Genomic DNA, 22,975 nt, shown 5'->3' with positions numbered 1-22,975 from the left:
CAAATGAGGGAAGCCTGACAATCACTATTTCTTTTTTTGGAAGGTGTATTCCAGGGCAGGAAGAAGGAATGCTAAGCACAGCACACTGGTCTCACCAAGTTGAGGAGAGAGTTCATGGTTCAGGGGTCTCAAGGCAACTACAAGGCTTGGCACAGTTATTACACAGTAGGAGCAAACTAGGTCAGAGATCTTTCTGACTTCAGGGTGGATGTGTGTAAGCTCAGTTGCTCAGTCTTGGCCAACTCTTTGTGATCCCATGGACTGTAGCCTACCAGGTTCCTCTGTCCATGGGGCTTTCCAGGCAAGAATACTGGAGTGGGTTGCCATTTCCTCTTCCAGGGGATCGTCTGGACACAGAGATTAAACTCCCATCTCCTGCAGCTCCTGCATTGTCAGGAAGATTCTTTAGTGCTGCACCACTGGGGGAGCCCTAAATGCTGAATAGGCTAGCAAATAAACAAGTCATAGTATATGCACTCACTGGAGTATTATTCATCTATTAAATAATGAATCCCTAAAAAAAGTAAAAAAAAATTAAAAGTGAATCTTTGAAATATGCAACAACATGGATAAATTTCAAATACTTACCTTGAGAGAAAGAAACCAGAGGCAAAATAGCACCTATTGTGTGATTTCATTTGTAGAGAACTTGGAGACAGATAAACCTAATCCATAATGATAGGAAGTACATCTAAGTATGTTTAAGTGTTGGTTGCTTAGTCATGTCAGACTCTTTATGATCCCATGGACTGTAGCCCACCAGGCTTTTCTGTTCATGGGAATTTCCAGGCAAGAATACTGGAGTGGGTTGCCATTCCCTTCTCCAGGGGAACTTCCCAACACAGGGATAGAACCCAGGTCTACCTGCATTGCAGGCTGATGCTTTACCATCTGAGCCACCAGGGAAGCCGACGTATATTTAAAGGTGGTATTAGAAAATGAAGATTGATTGGGAAGGAGTATAAGAGAACATTTTGTGATGATGGAGCTGTTATCTCTCTCTCTCCCCTTTTTTTTTTTCCTTTAGGCCAAGCCATGCATCATGTGGAACTTTAGCTTCCCGACAGACCAGGGATCAATCTGGTGCTCGCTACAGTGGAAGCACAGAGCCCTAACCACTGACCTCCAGGGAGTTCCCAGTGTTATGTCTCCTGAATATTGTGACAATGTCTGTGTTGTGTGTGTGCTTAGTTGCTCAGTTTGTCCAGCTCTTTGTGACCCCATGGACTGTAGCCCACCAGTCTCCTCTGTCCATGGGGATTCTCCAAGCAAGAATACTGGAGTGGGTTGTCATGCCCTCCTCCAGGGGATCTTCCCAACCCAGGGATCGAACCCAGGTCTCACACATTGCAGGCAGAGTCTTTACCATCTGAGCCCCCAGGAAAGCCTAAGAATGTTGGAGTGGGTAGCCTATCTCTTTTCCATCGGATCTTCCTGACCCAGGAATTGAACAAGGGTCTCTTGCATTGCAGGCAGATTCTTTACCAGGTGAACTACCAGGGAAGCCCTTAAGATGGGTGTCTACCTATTTTAAAATGGATCAGATTCAACACTTAAAATGTAATGAATCTAACTGTATGTGAATTAAATCTCACAACGTTGACTCCAAGTATAAGTTGTAAATAGCAAGATTTATTTTTAAAAATTAAACTTCAAAATTAGAAAAAAAATCTGATTACCGACTACCCAAACTCACTCAGAACAATTATTTCCATATAAATATTCTTTAAAATATTTTTCTATTTTTATTATATGCCATTATTTTAATGGTTACATTTATTATTTATTTTAAACTTATTTTAAGGTACATGAGAGAGATATTTTTCTCTTTCACCATCTAGTTTCCCAAAAACATTTCTGAATCAGTTTTTTCATTTATTAGAAATTCTACCCTCAACTTAAGTAATTTTCCATATGTGCTTTGTTCTATTTATGTATCATTTATTCCATTAAGTTGATTTGTACATTAATTTTCTTTTGATTTTTTTTTGTTGAATGATTACTTTAGCTTTAAGAATATTTTAATATCTAATAGCCCAAATTCTTTCTCCTTACCCTTCTTTGTCAGAGTCTTGATGACTTTGTCTCAAGTTTTACTTCCAACATGATTTCCATCTTCACCTAAGTTAAAATACAAACAAAAACAGATACAAAAAGCAAAGCATAAACCCTTACAGAAGGATTCTGACTGAAATAGGTTGAATGTATTAATTAATTTAGGTGTAAAATATCTGAAAATATTGAGGCTTCCTAGCTATAATTAAGGCATGTCCCTCGTATATATTCAAATATTTCTTTATATCCCTCAGTGTGTTTTTAGTTTGCTTTATGAAGACGTTTCTGGTACTTTGCTATTAATACTTGCTACCTACATTTCAAGATAATTTATATCCTCCTTGGGATTATGGTTTTTAATGTCATGAAGTGATACTGTTTATTCTATTCACATAACTTTTTCTGATGTTGATAGTAGGTATACTTTATTATATCTTTACCTTTACTTTGTGTGTGTGTGTGTGTGTGCTGGGTCTTCGTTTCAGCACCCTCTTCGTCGTGGCATCCATGGGCTCTCTCTAGCCTTGTGGCCGAAGGGCTCTAGGCGTGGACTCAGTAGTTGAGCCACGTGGGCTTAGTTGCCCCAAAGCATGTGGGATCTCAGTTCCCCAGTCAGGGACAGAAGCTGTGTCCCCTGCATTGGAAGATAAATTCTTAACCACTGTACCACCAGGGAAGTCCCTGTCTCTACTTTCAGTTTTTCTGAATCACTTCATTTTAGGCAAGATTTACAGTTGGCTTACAGTTGGAATTTTTTGATCCAATTGAAGCTATTCTTTTGTATATTTATCTCATTTGTGTTGATTTTGAAAAGAATAGATTTTATTTCAATAATATTTATGTAGATTTGTTAAATTCATTTTGTTGATATTTTAAATCTGTTATCTGACACTTTCACTTTTATTTCCTTTGTTTTCTATCATTTGTTATCTCATCTGTTCTTTGCTATTTTCTTAAAATAGATACTCTAATTTTACCAGCAGCTGCTAATAAAATTTCTCATAATACACTTATGCCCATATTTCTTAATTTATCAGCTTCAGAGATAAAGAAGTATATATTAAATTTCTGTTTTGCTAGAAACCTTTTCGGAGAGTGATTGTAGTCTAACTCAATTTGATCTATAGAAAAATGAGAATTTGCTAGAAAGCTATTATAGTATTCAGTTGAATCCAGGAAAGATTTCATTACTCTTGCCTTATGAAGGCAAGGAATGTGTCCAGACTTCCGGAGCTACAAAAACTAAGGATTTCAAATCCATTGACTATGCCATTTTTTAATTACTGTCTGTGGATCAGTTTAATTTCTTTCCTATCACATGGCAAGAAAAATGGTTTTACATCTTGCTTACAGTTTTAACCATCTAAAAAGAGACACTGATCCCTCTCGGGATCCCTACCACAAAATCCTTTGCAAAGGACCACAGGATTGGTTTAATCAGATGCCTTTGAGACCAATCAATGAGGTTACATTGGATGTGGTTATAGTTCCTGCTATAATCACATGGGTAGGTAGTCAGGGAAAGGAATTTGGTTTTCAGACTAGTAGAGGATTTGCCAGCCAAAAGAGCATGTCCTGTACTCTCACTATGAAAGAGAGACAACCTATCCCTTCTTTTGTTCCCAACACCCAGTAGCTAGTTGACATTGACATTGACATTGAAGTCACTCAGTCGTGTCCGACTCTTTGTGACCCCATGGACTGTAGCCTACCAGGCTCCTCTGTCCATGGAATTTTCCAGGCTGAGTATTGGAGTGGGTTGCCATTTCCTTCTCCAGGAGATCTTCCCGACCCAGTAGCTAGTTAATTTTGGTAATTTCTAGCTTGATTTTTTTTTCATTCTTATGTGTAAATCAGATACTATTTGCACTAAAATTAGACACTTCTGTAGCTCTGCAGTTGTTTCTTTTTCTTGTGATTTTCATGTATTACTAGGGTTCTTTTTCTTAATTTCAGAAAGTTTATTTCTAGTTGTTTCAAAACTAGGTGATATATACATTAGACAAAATTCCAAATGAACCAATAAGACTGTCTACTGATATCAGAGAACAGACTGCCAGACAAGGGGGTGGGTGGGGAGTGGAGATCAAAAGGGTGAAGCTTGTCAAAAAAGGCATAAACATCTAGTTGTGAAATAAATAAACCCTGGAGATGTAATGTACCACATTGTGACTATAGTTAATTGTACTGTATTGTATATTTGAAAGTTGCTAAAAATAGATCATATACGTTGTAAAGATGGATATATCCAACCAGTCAATCCTAAAGGAAATCAGTCCTGAATATTCATTGGAAGGACTGATGCTGAAGCTGAAACTCCAATACTTTGGCCACCTGATGCAAAGAACCGACTCATTGGAAAAGACCCTGATGCTGGGAAAGATAGAAGGCGAGAGGAGAAGGGGACGACAGAGGATGAGACGGTTGGATGACATTACTGACACGATGGACATGAGTTTGAGTAAGCTCCGGGAGTTGGTGATGGACAGGGAGGCCTGGTGTGCGGCTGTCCATAGGGTCGCAACGAGTCAGACACTACTGAGCGACTGAACTGAACTGAACTGAGGGTAGATCCTCAAAGTTCTCATCACAAGTAACTAATGTGGCTGCAGATGTTAATTAGAGTGGACTATGGTGATCGTTTTGCAGTACATTCATATATCAAATCCTTATGTTGTACACTTAAAACTAATATAACATTTAAAGTAAATTATATCTCAAAAAGTTTATTCTCTAAAAAAATTAATTAAACAATTCTGGAATTGTTTATCTAAGTGAGATAAGAATCTAAATTCATGTTTTTAACAAATAACTTATTTTTCATCTATATTAATTCATTAAAAATTCTGGTTTTTTCTTTGTGATCATACCCTTTTTCTATTATACATTATTAGATAAAACAAGGTTTGTGTCTCTAGAATAGTTTATAAAGAATGATTTTTTTCCCATTTTTTAGAGAATGATCTTAAGTTAAAATACCATATAAATAGGAAACAGTCACAAGCTATTCAATAAATAAACTCTGAATCAAAATTGACATCAGTTCAATTTTATTTCATAATCAACTAAATATTTCAAATAAAATTACATTAAGAGAAGGCCTCCAGTTTTTGTTTTAATTTCGTGTTTTATACATTGCACATTTACAACATGCTCATTTTGATCATTTCATAACTTGGTGAGGGAAGAGGTAATAATTCTTTCAGATGGTTAAATAGAGAGGATTTCTGCTCTCATTTTCCTTATTTAAGAGAGATGAAGCAGTTTTTACTCTCAACATAAATTCTACACAAAAACCATATCCTTTGCTTGCCTCGCATATTAGACATTAAAGATGGCATACAAGCAAAGATAGAGCTGAATGGCATCACTGACTCAATGGACATGATTTCCAGGAAACTCCAGGAGGTAGTGAGGGACAGGGAGGCCTGGCGTGCTGTAGTCCATGGGGTCCCACAGACTTGGACACGACTTAGCGACTGAACAGCAACAAGCAAAGATCTCTTAAAATTTTATGTGGCTATAACTAAGTTTTTATTTAAAAAAACTTACAACAAATTTGCTATCTTTCGAGCTTTTTTTCTCTTTCCTTCCTTTCTTGCTCTGTCCCTCCCTTCCCTCCTCCTTCCTCCTTTCAGGTATATTGCATTAGAAAGCATCTATTTATAGACATTTACTATAGGCATCATTAAGCATAACTGTTCTTGAGGAACAGTGGAAAAGGTAAGCTAAAAAAAAAATAAAGAACATGCTATGCAGAATCTTTTATTGAGTAAATATCTATTACAGTATTGAATCGTATTCAGACACCATTAGCTGGGACTGCTGCATTGCAGAAATTATCATGAGAGGACATTTTTCTTCACGGAAAATCCCAGTGTTCAGAGAAGAAACAGCAACATAAGCTAAATATTCACTATATCAGAAACAAACCCCAGGTCTTCTGAGTAATAATTCTGGGAACTCATGTCCTTAAATGAAAAAGACCAGCCAGTCATCTCTGGCCACTGAAGCTCTCTTCCTTTAAAAGGGTGGCTTCTTGTGGAGATGGACTCCTTAAATAACTGTCTGCACCAAGGACCAGCTGGCATAGTTTCATGTTTGTACAAAGACTCTTCACAGAAGCTGAGGTTGAAATCCATAGAGAAGTAAATAAAAGATGATGACTGATGGGCTCATCCAGGAAGGAAAATTCTTCACGGCTGTAACATCTAATTTGGATAACAGACTTTCTCTCTACTAGCCCTCCTTTATTTGTCTTTGAAGTTACAGAAAATCCTTAGGTAACAAGCTTTCCCCATTGCTAGATTTAAATGTAAGGAATAAAGTTTATCCCTTAAGAAAAATGTAAACTCAGTATTAGAGTTTGTTTTTAGAGCAAATGAATTGGATTTGCTATTGTTTTTATAATAATATAACGAAAACAGTAAAGAAAGGTCAAATCAAGTGAGTAAATCCGAGGATTTTGCCTCAGTAAAGAGGATAACTATTCTTGGGAAAAGAACAAAAGGAGTTGGGGGAAAAATAAGTGTCAGAATTGCACTATTCTGTAACACTCACTGAGTTCAGCTTTCTTTGCTTGATTTCCTCACTTGTCACAAATGAGTAAAATCAAGAAACATTAGAATCTCCTATGTTCCATCATTTTATGTCCATAAAATCACTAAAAATCCAAGATTGTCAAATGATTCACTTGTCTTTCTTAAGAAAGTTAAACTAAAATCCCTTAAGACAGGAATTTTTTAAAGTTACACAGTAATTTTTTCCCCTTTATAGTCACATTGGACATTGAGTAAAAATTGTAAACCACAAAAATCCAAAGTTTTTGTTTTAGTCTAAAAGACATATATACTGTATCCAGTTGATTCTTTGGTAAGAATCGCTATCTTTAAAAATTCCCACGTTGAATACAAAATACATAAATATATAACTATTTGGAAAAATATTATTTTTGTGTGTGAGAGAAAAAAAAAAAAAGGAAATCTGTTTTACATTGTGATGTCCAACTTGTGTGTGCATATTTCAGTTTGGAAACTCATTAGGCATTTGGGCCATGTCCTCAAAATTCTGTTTTGCCTATTTGTAATTTCCCTTCAATAAAAAACAAGAAAAGAAAGAAACGAAAACAGAAGCACCCTACTCAGGAGTCCGAGAAAGCCTTTATGATGGACTCATAGGCAGGTGGGGGTGGTGGTGAAATGCCAATCCGAAGATTGTTATTGGACCAGTGGAAATCTGGACGGCCGAGGCTGTGGGAAGTGTTGATGGTGGAGGAGGTAGTGGATGAAGGGAAAGTCACCAGCTGACTCTCAGTTTCCACAGGAAGTGGTGGGCATTGCAGAAAGGGGTGGAAAGTTGAGCCTCTGAAGCTTGATTTTCTTGGAAAGGAATTGGCTTGTTCCAGGGAAGCTTGTCGCTGGAAAGTGAGGCTTGCCAGGCTGAGGTTGCTTCGACGTTCACAGCCACTGTGGCGGTAAAATCCATTTCTGTTGAGGCCGTGGGTATACGAAGATCTGGATCGCCGGCTTGAACTCCACTGCGAGATGGGGGCGCTGGCCCTTCTTCGAGACAAACAGACAGACAAAGCCCAAATAAATCCTCCGATTACAAGTACCGTTGCCACGGATACCGTGAAGGACATTATCACATCCTCTGAAACCAAGAAAACAAATAGGTAATATGATTTATAGATAGGTGTTCAACTAAATATACAGGCAAAATGCAAATGAGGACTATGGAATATTTGATTAACTTAGGTTTTGGATTTGGGAGATAGAAGATGGTGTTGGGTGGGTATAAATAAATGAAGCTGTTAGGCTTCATTTATCAAAGAAAAACAAGAAAGGATGTAAAACGACATCTTTTTAGCTGCAACATTCCACATTGCTTACACTATTTTCTTATCTTTAAGAAATTGATAATTAAAAAGTCGCATATTTTGAAAAAAGGTTCTTCTTTATTGAGCTCATAAATTTTTATAGTTGCAAATATAATCCAAAGATTATTTCCTTTTGAATTACAGTAGTAACCAATGTGCCAAAAATCGATAAAGAATTTCATAGTCTCATTGACTTTGCCTTTTCCTCTGTCCGCTTTCAAATCCCCCACCAGTGTCTCCCACCCTGCAGGCTGCGTGATGCCTCACATCCGTTCTCATTCTGAGACAGGAAGTGCTGGGCTAGAACCATCTGGGGGGCTGACTGATTTATGTCTTATTTCCAGAACTCCTGGACTGCCACCTTTATCTTTCACTCTTTGATGACATGAGCTATGCAGACTGCTGAACTCTTTCTTGGTCCCCAAGCTGGTTCACGCTATTATCATGCCCTTGTGATCATGAAATTCCTATCCCCTGAACCGCCATAGAATCTCTGCTATACACCAGTATCCTCCAGTTCACAGAACTTGTCCAGATTTCCTCTTGTAAGGAGGGAAAAATGCCTTTCCCAAATACCTTATTGCTTCTTTTTGTGAACTAAAAACATATTCTTGAATAACACTGAGTAGCAGAGCCCTGCATTAACTGGAAAGACATGCTGAATATTAGAAGACCCCTCCACCCTTATCATCCACCACACACAGACACACACACCCATGATCTAACCCACAACCCATATTGATTTTCACACTATCCTAAAATCTGTTGTTCTCACTCAAATCCCATACATTTCAGTATATTTCCCCCTGATACCTGGATATAATTTTATAATTTTCTATTTGGAAAACTCAGTATGTGCTGAATTTTAAATACAGTCAACCTAGCAACTGAGTATGGTTCATGAAAAAAGACCAGCAGAAAATCCATCACGCTGACTCCAGCCCAAGTTGTCCACCTACAGAATTGTGAGCTAAGTAAATGGGGTGGATTGTTACACAGCAAAAGCTAATTGATTCAGGGTTCCAAACTCAGCTCTATTCCTAACATTCTGTGTGATTTTTATAAAAATTTATTTAAACTCACTTATTTTATTACTTTCTTCAAATGAAGGAGTTAGATTTTATGATAACAAAAGTTCTCTCCAGTTTGTTAATATAGTCTATGACAGTATGCACCAAATCTATAATATAGAAATAACAAAACAAGCCGGTATTAATAAATAAAAAGGATATTCATTGTTCCTTCATTTTTGGATCTATTTTAGCATCCTTCTATCTTATTATTGTCATGTTTTTCTCCTGTGGAAAGACCATATTTGTTATATCCAATGTTTACAGTTATCACAAATGCTTGTATCAAAATCTCTAAAACAACTCTTCATGTCAAATCTAGGCAATGAATTCTTTATAACAGGAAAATGACTTCTGAAATACAAGATGATTTCTAGCAGATCTTCTAGACTCAGGATAGTTCTTCAAAATTGTCTCTCATCTAATATTGAGTCATGGCCTTAAAGTGAAATCTCTTGAGACTGGAGTTTTATAGAGTTAGGCTTTATCTGGAAAAAAGCAATAAGCACCGTCAGAACCTAAAATTAGCCTTATCGATAATACAGTAAAATTCCAAATTAACTGGTAACTATCAGTGCCCCCAAATATTCAGAACTCAAAAAGGGAATTATAGAAAATCTGGGCTGCCAACACAAAGAGACCATGTAAATCAGGATTTTCCAAAGTTTCTTCTGAAAAACAATAGAGGACAACAAGACGACCAAATAAAAATATACAAAACTATGCTTTCAGCATAATTAGAAGACAACAAATATCCAAACTTCAATTTATCTAAAAAATAAATGATGGAAAATAAAAATCAATAAATTATCTCCCATACTTCCACCATGTTGTCATGGAGAAGAAGAGCAATTCTGGAAATACTATAAAGATAAAATGAAAAGGTATTTCGGTCCATGAGCATGCTGACCAGGAAAGGGACTTACAAGTGAATATAGGAATGAGAAGAGGCAGAGTCCTATCACAAAAGGATCACACATTTTATGATTCTACCCACAGGAAATTTCCAGAAGACACAAACTACATAGAAAGAAAGTAGATTGGTGATGGTCTAGGCCAAGGGGGTGAGGTGGAAGGGGATGGGAGGGACCTCTAAGTTGGGACAGGATTTCTTTTTGAAGGACAAAAGTGAAGGTGACAGTCATTCAGTCGTGTCCAACTCTTTGCGACCCCATGGACTCCATGGAATTCTCCAGGCCAGAATTCTGGAGTGGGTAGCCTTGCGCTTCTCCAAGGGATCTTCCCAACCCAGGGATTGAACCCAGGTCTCCCACATTGTAGGCAGATTCTTTACCAACTGAGCCACAGGGAAGCCTAAGAATACTGGAGTGGGAAGCCTAGCCCTTCTCCATCAGGGAAGCCCTTTTTTGAAGGACAAAATGTTCTTAAATCTGATGCTGGTGGTGGTCACACAACTCCTATAACAAAACCATTTAATTGTATGCTTTAAGTGGGGGAACTATATGGTCTGTGAATATATCTCAATAAAGTTGTTTAAAAAAAGAAAGAAAAAGACAGGTGCTTTTTGGAAACCACACAATGAAGGAGAGAAGAGGCAAGACTGAGGGGAAACTGGAGGATCCTTCAAAACAAAAGAAAATTTAAAACAAAGGACATGCAATTCCTCCCAACTCCATTCTCTAAAAATTAAAGTCAACCAGCAAAAAGCAAAAAGCAACCAAACACACACACACACACATGCACACACAGTCAGCCAGTAAAAACACCACATTTTGCTACCCTGAGGAAAGGATGAACCTAGAACGACTCTCAGGTTCTGGTGTGGGCAAGTGAGGGTGGATAGGTGCTGACTAGTATTGTTTGTCCAAATAGGGAAGTAATGTGAGACTGTAGAACTGGGGCTGGAACTGATATTAGGAAGATGTTGAGTTTGCGTGTCCTGGAGTGTACATTAGGGAATTCAGGGTTAAATAAATATGGAGTTTAAAAGGATGCAAAATTCGGACTCTTCATGCTGCAAGAGAGTTCAACTATCCAAGGAACGCACTTCTACTAAAAGAAACAAATGTGTTTATAGAAGTGAGTTGACAACAAACTTCCAGGAAAACCAGAATTTAACAGGTGGCAGAGGTCAACACCAGGGAAACACAGAAGGGCTAATTAGGACGGCCCACAGAGACAAGAAAGGTTACTAGCACTGAATCAAAGTGAGAAGAGACTTTTAGGGAGAAGTGATTAGCAACCAGGAGACCCAGAGAAATTTAATCAATTCATTTGTTAGCATATAAAGCACCCACTAGATACCCAGTACTGCTAAGTACAGAAAGAGCAGGGAAGAAAATAATCTGTAGTGGAGTTAACATTCTAGAAGACTTAAAGTAAGAAAATGCCCTTTAGGTGGGACAGTGAGTGGGTCATTGGCCACTTTACCCACAGTAGGCTGGGAGTCAGATGATGGAAAGCCCTGAGTACTTCTCTAAGAAGTTCAACCCCTTCCCTGTGGGCAAAGAAGAGGCTTGAACAGTTACCCATAGGAAGGATAAAGATGCAGCTGGTGTTGATATCTGTGGTAGACTGAAAACAGAGAAGCAGGGAGGAGAGGGAAACAATGATTCGAACATGAAATAACAATGGCTTAATCTGGGAAGCTGTAGTAAGAATAGGAAAGAATCTGATCATGGGAGTCTCAAAGTGAAAAGAATAGAAAAATTAGTCCATAGTATCACACCATCTAATGTCCTAGAGATAAGACATTGAGGAGAAAAATGGTGATAAACTGAGGCTTAGAAGCTCTTGCTCCTAAAACCTAAATAGTAATGCTATTTTATAGTAGATAATCAGATCAAATTTTAATGTTTTAGAAATTCTATCATCTGCTTACTTTATATTTACTTGCCTTTGCCATTTTATGCAACAGTAGTTTATCAGAGAATAGATTTACTAGATAAAATTTTAATTTGTATTATAACCATTACATTTTTACTTGAAGTTTTGTGTTGTTTATAATACCTATCTAAATTCTGGATTTCACTGAAAAATGTTTTCATTGTTCTTGTAAGAGAACTAAGTAAAAATCATAAAACTACTCAAATACTTCATAAAACCCAGTCCTTTGTCTTCTTCCAAATAAGTATGTGAATCCAGAAATTTTACTAAATTTGGTTCTTTTGTTAAGAAAAGTACCTAATTTCACTATATTTCAGTGAGGTTTAGCAATCTTTGCTCTTGTGAGGTGTATTGCACATAATTTGAATAATTTATTGTACATTATTAAGCGGTCGGTTGTCTCTGGAAGAGTTTATGCATTAAGTAGTTTATGCTCCAGAGGATCCGTAAGTGGATTACCATGATAAGTACTTTAATCAAAGAATATGAATAAAGTCACTCAGAAATTCTGTCTTTCTATTTAGAATGGATGAATGAGAGATATACTATGATTCATTTTAATGTTATTGTGTCTTTGAGTAGAAAAATAATGCATTAAGTTGAGACTTAGTTGGTAAACTGTAAGCTCCTTCTAAATTTGAACTTCTATTATTCTAAGTTAGAAAGGTTTCACTAAAACTAAGATTAAGAAAATTTTGATGTTGGAATGAACACAGTTTACAAATGCAACCCTATTTTTATTTCATTATTTTGGTAAACAGTAATATGCATTTGTAAATTGATTAATTTAATGTAGGGTCTTGGACACTATTTTAAGTGTATTACATCCCTTAATTGTCAAACAACCCCAATTAGGGAAAAGCTCTTTATCTTTGGTGTGTTGTCAGAAAATATTAATCTGAAATGAAAAATTTGAAATGCATAGAACTGTATTGATTTAATACCAGATTTGGTAGCCAGTTACAGATAGAAATACTTGGGAGGAAATGTGGTAAAGCAGTGTTATATATTTTGCAATTACATTTCTGAATCAACAACCTCCACCGGAGAATCAACCTTGGACAGCAAGGAAATCAACCCTGAATATTCATTGGAAGGACTGATGCTGAAGCTGAAGCTCCAGTAAATACTTTGGCCACCTGACATGAACAGCCAACTCACTGGAAAAGACCCTGATGCTGGGAAAGATTGAGGACAGGAGGAGGGAGTGACAGAGGATGAGGTGGTTGAATGGCATCACTGACTGAATGGACATGAGTTTGAGCAAATTCTGGGAGATGGTGAAGACGGGGAAATCTAGTGTGCTGCAGTTCACGGGGTCGCAAAGAGTCAGACGTGACTTAGCAACTGAACAAGAAGATTTATGCTATGGGTGTGTGTGTGTCTGTTAGTCACTCGGCCGTGTCTGATTGTGATCCCATGGACTATAGCCCACCAGACTCCTCTGTCCATGGCCTTCTCCAGGCAAGAATACTGGAGTGAGTTGCCATCTCCTCCTCCAGGGGATCTTCCCAACCCAGGGATCAAACCCAGGTCTCCCACACTGCAGGCGGATTCTTTACTGTCTGAGCCAACCACTGCGCATAAATAAAATATTAATTTTAATAATTGAATATTGACAACCAACACTAGTCGGGGCACTGTTGCATTCACTTAGGTACGACATAAAGTGAGAAAATAAATATTAAAGTCTACAAAATATTGGGTTGGCCAAAAAGTTCATTTGAGTGCTTCCATAAGATATTACAGAAAACCCAAGCGAACTTTTGACCAAGCATGCTCTTGCTTTTGTGTATAAACCTGTGTAACCACTAGAGTCTGATGGAAGAGTCTAAATATCTCAGTATATAAGCATGCATAATAGATGAGATAAAGAGACATACTTACTTTATTTCAACTCAATGAAGCTAAAATCTTAAAATTCCATAAAAGCATTTAAAGTTTCCAAGAGTTCCTTAACATCATCTCAGTGCATATGCCCTCTGAGCCATTCTACCACAGCCTCTTTAGACAATGTGTTCTAAAAGATTAATCTATAGCCAAAATTAGCATAAACTTCATTTCAAGAAAAAATTAGAAACTTTTAAAATGTAAAACCAAGGGGAAACAATTTTACTTCAAGTAACAACAATTATAATGCAACTAAAAAGATCAAATGATTGCTTTAAAAATGACAGATCTCCCTTTAAAGGAAAAAAAGGAACAAACTCTAACATCAGTAAGGCATAGCATATAACTTAAGTGTTATCCTATTTTATAACATGTCTATATATCTACTAAGGGGCTGGCACATTGGTCCTCAAAGGACGACATCCATTATTACTAATGGATGTATAGCTTTCCTGTGTCATTTGACTCTTCCTAGTCTAATAATAATGGTCACTGTAGTGCCTTTCAATTCTAAGATTCTAATATTGAATCTGGTTTTTGATAAATCTAATCCATACCTAAAATTCTGGCCACTACTATCAAAATTTAGTAAACGTCACCACCTAGTGGCCTTGAGTTGAATTGTTCTAATATCTGAATGATTTTGTCTTTGACAGTAGAACATTGATCAATTCACAAAATCCTTTGCAATCTTAAGAATCATTAAGCTTAGCTATTACTGAAGTAGACTGTGCTATTCTTGGTACCCTAGAGAATACAGCAGGATGGTTCAGACAATAAGATTTCAGCAAAAATTGTTTTTAAGAATAATTATAATGAAGGTTCAGAAAACTTAATTACAATAATTTAAATAAGAGCAAGCATTTCTTATGTGTATCTCATCTCCCAGAAAATCCTATTGTGTCTATTGTCAGAATGTATCCAGAATTCAACTTCTCATTGTCTGGTCTGCTACCTTCCTGATCCAAGTCACCACCATCTGTGACTTGAACTATTACCGTAGCCTTCTCTCTGGTTCCTGCTTCTCTCCTTGCTCAGTTCTCAGTTCAGTAGCCAGAGTGAGCCTTCTAAAGTGTTAGTCAAATCACATCACTCTTTTGCTCTAAACCATTCATTTCTCCCAGAGTATAATAAAATGTAAACTCTCCCAAACCGCCTTGAAGTTCCACCTTGATCTGTTCCCTGTCAACTGTCCTCCTCACTACTCTTCCACTGGCTCATTCATCTCCACACTGCCCTCTTTGCCATTCCTTAAACACATCATCTGTGCTCCTGACTTAGAGCCTTGTGCGATTTGTAACATATTCCTAAAACTCTACTCAGCTGTTTACATGGGTGACTTCACTCACATGTCACCTGCTCATTGAGAGCTACCCTGACCACCCTATTTAAGGGTCATCCTGTCCCACCTCTGATGTCTAACTGACCCCGTTGGGTTTTTTTTCTTTCTTTCTATATTACTAGAAACTAGACTAACTGGATTATGAGACAAATGAAAAATCTGGGAAATTTGGAAATAGTTTTGATCAAAAGAATAAGGCATAAGGCATACTATGAATATAATTATTCAACAGTACTGTTAGAGTAGAAGGTAAGTTAAACTATGTTCAGAAGGAACAGGGTAGACCATCACTTTCTGTGTATGATAAACTAACTGTATCAAACTGCTGGGACCAATTATAAAATACAGATCAAAAATACATATTTTAAAAACTCGACGTAGTCTTTAGGGGGCTTCCCAGATGGCACTAGCGGTGAAGAACCCACCTGCCAATGCAGGAGACATAAGAGACGCAAGTTCAATTCCTGGGTCGGGAAGATCCCCTGGAGGAGGGCTCGGCAACCCACTCCAGTATTCTTGCCTGGAGAATCTCATGGGCAGAGAAGCCTAGCGGGCTACAGTCCATAGGGTCACAAAGTGACTTGGCTGAAGTGACTTAACTTGTAGTCATTAGAGACTTACCCAAACTGCTAACTTGAGGGAGAAAATTTTAAGAGAAAAGGAAATGCCTTATCACAATAATCTGTAAAGAGAGGCAAAAAGTCTGAGTAGAATTCTGTGAAATCTCTGTAGGTCTGGAACACAGGTGATACCAAGGAAGGTAGACTTTGGGAAATATTCTAGACTCTAAGTTGGGTTTCCAGAGAGCTACTCCCCAAGAGTAACAGCGAATAAGGAATAAAGTAGGCCTCACAAAGATAGAAATACAGTTAACCCTTGAACAACACAAATTTGAACTGCACAGATCCACTTATACGTGGATATTTTTTCAATAAATACATAGTAGTGATTTCCTCTGGGGATGATGTAAACGGGGTTGACTAAGAAGTGTCATTATCATTAGGGGACTTTTCAGATTGGAGATAATGTTCTATATCTTTACTGGGCTTTGGGTTACTCGGGTGTGTAAGTCTTTATCAAAATTCAGCAAATATTCAGTTATGATCTGTGCACTTCATTTTTTGATCATTTACACGTTTTATTGATTTATGTTTGACTTTCAAAGAAAAAAACTAAAAATATTAAATTCTTATTAATACTATAATTGCTAAATTAATTGGGGGAAGCATACTGATATCTTCAATTTTCTTGGAAATATAAACTAAGATTGGTTGATAAAATAAATATTATGAAAATGTTAATAGCATAATCTAGGAGTAAGTATATGGATATTTACTGCAAAATTCTTCCATTTTTTCTGTATATTTCTGTCATAATAAATTTTAGAAAAGTATATGAGAGAAGGTCATGAACAACTTTAAGGCAACACATTTAGAAATTTAATGCAAATGGGCAAATTCCTACAAGACACAAACTGCCCTAAAGTAATCAAATGATCACTAGGAAATCTGAATTATCCAATATTGTTAAACACATTGACTTTTCACTTAAAACCTTCTTATTAAAAATACTACAGATAATTACACTGCTGAATTCTTTCAAACATTTAAACACTAAACAATGCCACTCTTACACAATTTTTTCCAAATAATAGAGTTTTTTTCACTTCCTAACCTGTTTTAGGAAACCTAACATTGATACCAGAATCTGACAAGGCTATTGTAAGAAAAGACTACTATAAGCAAATTTCTATCATTAACATAAATGCAGAAGTTCTAAAATCAGGAACCTATTAAAAAATTACATTCTTCTAGGCTCTGCCTCATCCTACTGAGCCAGTCTCTGAGCATGGAGTTCAGTGCGAGATGAATCATGAAACTGAGATACAGCAGTTTTAAAGACAAGCATTTGTAAATACTTGTCAATCAAACTTCCTAGGTAACTGATATAAAGCAAGTAGTTATTAGGCTGTTAATATGAAATGTTGCATAGATGTCCAAGAGTTTTTAAAATACAAGTTAAAAATACACATTTGAAACATAGTAATTGTTTACTGTTTGGGAAGAGGGAATATAAAGAACATTGTTGGGGAGCATTCCTAGCCCATAAGCTTTCTCCCTCCTCAACCTCTCTAGAAACAACCTTCTTTCATCTTCTGGGGTAGATCCCTAAGTGACATATTTTTCTCAGGTTATGAAATAAAGTTTTCAGCTCTTAACCAAGGTTTGCTTCCCTCGACAGCACTTGATTGCCCAAGAAATCAATTAACGATCCTCCATCTCTTCAATTATCTTGGAGAGGATTAGAGCTGTTATCAAAGATGCACAGAAAAAAAAAAAAGAAAAAAACTGATGGTCAGAATTACTAACAGGATTATTAAATACTTAGAATAGAAGATAGTCTTGAAAACAAATTGTTTTACTCCAATCAGTAGACATTGTGAAAGACACAAGAGTGTTTGAGTTTTTTGTTTTGTTTGTTTACTTGTTGCAATTTCAAAATACTGAGCGCCTGAAAGACTCAAGAACATAGCTTTTAATATAATGAACAGTGCTGGAAAAATGAACTGTGGCCCATGAGTCATGCCTAGGTCAACTTGGGCTGCTGTTTAAATACCACAGACTGGGTGGCTTCAACAACAGACATTTATTTCTCACAGTTCTGGGAACCAGGATGCCCAGCATCCAGGTGCCAGCATGACCAGGTTCTAGTGAGAGCCCACACCCTCATCTCAGTGCTAGCACACAGATGGAGAAAGAACACTTATCTGTTTCTCCTCTTATAAGGCCATTAACCCCATCATGGGGGACCCACCTTCTAATTTGATCCCAATGAAGCCTCAAAGGCCCTATCTCCAAATAACATTGCATTAGGGAGTTAAGGATTCAACACTGAGTCGGGGAGGGGACTTAAATATTCAATCTGTAACAAGTAAATTTTCAGAAGCAGTGTGAAGAGGAGAAGTTTTGGAGACCGAAAAAGGGCTATGCATACATGTGACCAGTGAGGGTCCTGGATAAGGGGCCATTACTCCATTTCTGCCTGTGAATGAGCTACAGATTTGTTTAGGGAATCCCAGAGAAATTGATATCCATTTCCAACTTCTTGGGATCCAGATGGGAAAGATGATAAACCCCTTTGAGAAACTCTGGATCCCTGAAAAGCAGAGTAGGGATGAGGAAGTATTGACATTAGTATATCCAGATCTAAGGGTCTTATATACAGCCCAAATGCCCTCAGGTCCAAGGTTACGAAAGAGCATTCAATATTGTTCTGTGCCAGCTGAGACAGATGGAAAAGAGCCAATAGACTAGAAAGGAAAAATCATGCCATTAGCAAATGCTGCACAGATCATCAGATTTTATGGTAATAATCTTCAGCAGTAAAGGCAAGAAAAAAGGGCAATGCCCCTAAAGCAGATGAGAAATACACATCAGTAGAGGCAACAGAGAGCAGAACTTGACCAAGAACCAATAGCCCGCTCGTTCCAACACCCTTGATAGTGTAGGGTTCGCAGTCCTGTCTCATCCCCTTTCCAGCTGTAGAGGAAAGTTAAGAGGGGAGTGGGGGAAGCTTGAAGTAACTAAATTAAAAATAATTAGGTTAAATCACATCTCCTGCATTACAGGAAGAGTCTTTACTTCTGAGCCACTAGGGAAGGCCAAGGTTAATCAGGTCTCTGTACATGGAATTCTCCAGGCAAACTTTTACAGTATACTATAATACTGGAGTGGGTAGCCATTCACTCCTCCCGGTAAACTTTTACACTAACAGCCAAAACTACACAAATCTCTCTCAAGTCATTCAGTTCTCTGCAAACTCAGCTTGTGTATTTTTAACTTCTGTATATTTGCTAATAACATTGTTTCCTGATTTTCCTGAAATTCTCAAACCATGCCATATTTATCTCACAAACACTAGGCACATTGCCTAATATATAAAGAGTGGTCAGTCAGTGCTTCTGAGTAAACTAATGAACTGGATAGATAAACAGATGAAAGAATGATTTAATAAGATAATATAAGAAATATGAATGACTACAGTGTTCTTTCTAGAATGGTCTCCCTATTTGAACCTTGTCCGATTTATACAAACAGGTAAAGCCTCACTTTTTTTTCCTAAAAAGTATTTAGGGATCAGGTGTTTCAGACAGTGAAGAATCTGCCTGCAATGCAGGAGACCTGGATTCAATCCCTGGGTCCGGAAGATCCCCTGGAGAAGGGAATGGCTACCCACTCTACTATTCTTGCCATGGAAAGAGGAGTCCAGCAGACTATAGTCCATGGCGTCACAACTTAGGGACTAACACTTTCATTTTTCTAACTCATAACATTCATTGCCATTTTGCTGAATATTATCTAGCATTATTCCATAGCAATATAGACAGATGTTGCATACATATGTTTGCAAAAGTGTAACCTTCTTTAGGACAGACATTATAGATTTGATGAGGATTAAATCAGGTGAATAAAGGCAAATTCCTAAACCCATAAATTCTCTAATTTTTCACTATACTAGCCAAAACCACACATGGTAAGGCAAGAAGTATTACCAAATGGTCTTATTTAGGACTCTAAATACGAAAAGACTAACCAAGTTTAATGACACTTGTCTACAATTTCATTAAAGCAGAGCGCAGCAAACTTTAACAGGTTATGTTTCCTGTTGCCTTCACTGGGATTGTTTATAGGGAAGGGAAATGCATGAAAGACAGCAAAAGTGAGAAATGTGAGTCTTCAGCTATGTGGTCAGGCCAGTTTTATCAATCGCCTTTGCATTAATTACTGTCATGTTTGTACAACATTTAGTAAATTTTACTGGGTGATTATCAGTAAAATGTACACTATCATTATTGGCAATAACCTGGTATCTTTATCTAATTTTTCAATATTCTTTAAAGTAAACCAGGGAAATTACATTTGGAAAGCAATTTTTTATGCAGCCTTAGCATAAGTCTGGGAAATTTGTATGGTTTGATGTACAAGTTTTGCTTTTCTAAACTGTTCTTTCCCTATCTTCTGAATTCAAAATGCCAACAAGCAGACAATTGATTTTGGAAGCAATAGACAACGCATTGCACTGCACTTTGCAGTATTTTCAAATAACATTTTTTGTGGAGACAGTGGACATGATAGATGTCAATTTAGACATAAAAAGGAGACAAAAATTTTAAAGGTCAACATTTATATTTTAGAAAACTTTTTCATAGATCCACATTTTTGCATTTTACACTTAATTTTTTTTTTTTACCCCAGAAGAAATAATGGGATCTTCTATATATTTTCCCCACATCATCAAACATTATAATATTATATCTGCATAACATATCTGTTTGGCTTTGTTAATGCTTATCAATGTAACACTCCCCTTCCTGGTTTTCATCATTTCCATCTATTTTCCATTGTATTCACAAAGCAAGATAAAGAAACACTCAGAACTATCTTTGGAATAATAAGTTTGAATTCTTTCTTAGGCATAGATTTCTATACTAAAAAAATATGATTGTAGGATTGGTAAATTGCCACTAAATATTCCATTTTTAACTGGGGATATTTTATGACTATGCTCCATGTTTTAATCAGTGGATAATTATTTTTTTCCCTTAAATCTTTACGTAGTCTTGAAAATTTTACTTTGGTCTGAAAAAAGAGTTGACTTGGTAATTTTGCAGTAAGAATTACTTTTCAATAATTTATACATCATTTTTGCAATGATGAATTTAATGTAAACACATTCTCACTATTTTTTAGCATCTGTTTAGCACATTCACTTTCTCTATGAAGGAGAACAGCAAACTGTATTATAAGAAACCCATATAATTAACACTCTCACAATTCAAACTTGTCTTTTGGTGTAAGTAGAATAACATTACCAAAAGCTATTCTTTACAATATCCAAGTATAATTTACTTTCTTTTTCTTAATTCTTTAAGAATTACAATAGGATATATACTAATATCTCTCATTTTCAGACATGAAATGAACATAAATGTTGATGGTAAAAAGAGAATTCATTTCCTCCATGAAAATTTCTGTGATGGTGGAAGACCAGGTAGGTGGTTAGGGGCAGGCGGCACCCCTGCCCATCTTTCTTTTTTTTTTTTTTTTTTCACCTGAGAGCTCCCCAAACATACCTTGGAATCACAGCAGAAAGTGATTCCAAGTGATTCCCTTGGGGAAGTGATCGCTTCATGAACTCCATTATCTCCTTTAAAATTTTTCTTTTCTAGATTTAACCCAACTTCTCCCTTTATTTTTTAAATTTCCCTAAACCCAAGCACCTGCATCAATTTCATGTCTCAGCCCTTCTTCCCTGAGTCTGCAGCCTTGGAAGACATGGATTTTACCTCAGCTCTATTCTGTCGCTGCTGATTGACCAGAAGTTGTGTCGGAACCCAGCCAAAAACTACCTTTGTATTTTTCCCTTTTTCCCTGTGATAAGCTTTCTTTATAATGTTATTTGTGATGTTATTTCCACTTAACTTGTTCTGTTACAGTTTTTCCCTCTAATTTCATAATATGATTTTTTTACTTGATCATGTCATCACATTCCTTCAGTACATTTATTATTTAGATTCACTTTGGAAATTAAAGAGTCTAACACTGACAATGTAAGTTAATAATCTCTGTAGAAATTCTTAGTTTCATTAAATAAGATACATAATCTGTATAACCATAAGACAAAACAATTTTCCAACAAAATCCACATTAGTATTTTCTAAACAGGAATGACTTTCATTTTTTTCATTTTTATTCTTATTTTCTAATTATCATTTCTTATTATTTTTTTTATTATTTTGTAACACCAGCCAAAATCTTGTTGCCCAGATTCTACTTGAATGATTTCACAGCCCACATTACAGACATTTTACATGAACACATTTTTTTGTACTAAATCTATGAAAATGTTAGGTCGTCAATTTAGAGTAAGCAAAATGGCTCAGGGATTTCCAAGGTTTTAATCACCTCTAGGCAGTACATTTCTCCACATTCTAATTTTAAATTAAAAACAGCTAAAGAAAATCTTACCCCAAAAGTTTTCTGGCCATGGGCTCCCTAAACTTGTTGTGTTATTAGCCATAATATCCACAAAGAAGAGAAGAGAGAAGAAAAGCCAGTGTGTCCAGAAGAAGAACTTTGAGTCTGTGTCTTTGTAGTTCAGCAGAAGACGAATAATTTTCACACAACCTCTCATATACTTGTGTTTGCATGAAAGGAAATAAGTGTTTCATGTTTCCTGCTTTTATACTCAAATTAGCAACTGTTTTTCTTATCTTGGAATTCCACACAGTTCCTGAGACACAAAACAATTTCCTTCTCGTCATTTCCTCAGCTCAGTTGCTAAGTACCCGCCTTTCCCCCACCTCCAAACTGCTTTGGGGACATGAGACTCCTTTTCTGTCCTTTCCTCATCTCCTACTGACATGTAGAGGATGATTTCAAACTCTCAGCTACAACACTTTGGGTTTAATTTGTGCTGGATAAAGAAATAGACTGGAAAAAAAAAAAAAGACTGCCTTCCAATGTTGAAAAACTATATTTATACAGTAAGTTGGGGGTGGGGGGGAACTCTTCAGAAATCCATAGTCTGTTCCAAAGCAATTAATTTTATCCAATACCTATTTTTTATAATTTTCAGTTACTAAAATTCTAATGTCTTTGGCTCTATTTTGCATATTGATTTTGAAAAGGGAATTCTTGTTTTCATAAATACCTCTAAAATATAATCTATATTTAATTTTTTAAATATAAAGTGGTGTGTAAGTATGAGAAAAAAAATTTTTCTATATTGATGGGCCCTGTTTAAAACCAATTAGGGGAAACCTAACTGTAAACATTTAATTACAACAGAATGTTAAGCACTATGTTGTAAGGAGTACAAGGATAACTGTTT

At 36.5% G+C, this 22,975-nt stretch overlaps 1 protein-coding gene across 1 annotated transcript; it reads right to left on the bottom strand.

The window, feature by feature from the left end:
• Positions 1-5,811: 5,811 nt before the first annotated feature.
• MYCT1 (MYC target 1) lies at positions 5,812-22,276 on the bottom strand. Its single transcript, XM_052645913.1, has 2 exons — positions 22,111-22,276; positions 5,812-7,707 (listed from the first exon to the last, which is right to left on the bottom strand). The coding sequence occupies exons 1-2, from the start codon at positions 22,274-22,276 to the stop codon at positions 7,196-7,198; spliced, it is 678 nt and encodes a 225-aa protein (XP_052501873.1). The 3' UTR covers positions 5,812-7,195.
• Between the last annotated feature and the right edge of the window lie 699 nt (positions 22,277-22,975).

Source organism: Budorcas taxicolor, chromosome 9 (assembly GCF_023091745.1).
Source record: "Budorcas taxicolor isolate Tak-1 chromosome 9, Takin1.1, whole genome shotgun sequence".
Lineage (NCBI taxonomy): Eukaryota > Metazoa > Chordata > Mammalia > Artiodactyla > Bovidae > Budorcas > Budorcas taxicolor.
Note: the sequence above shows the minus strand (reverse complement) of the source record. Positions and strands in the feature narration are given on the sequence as shown.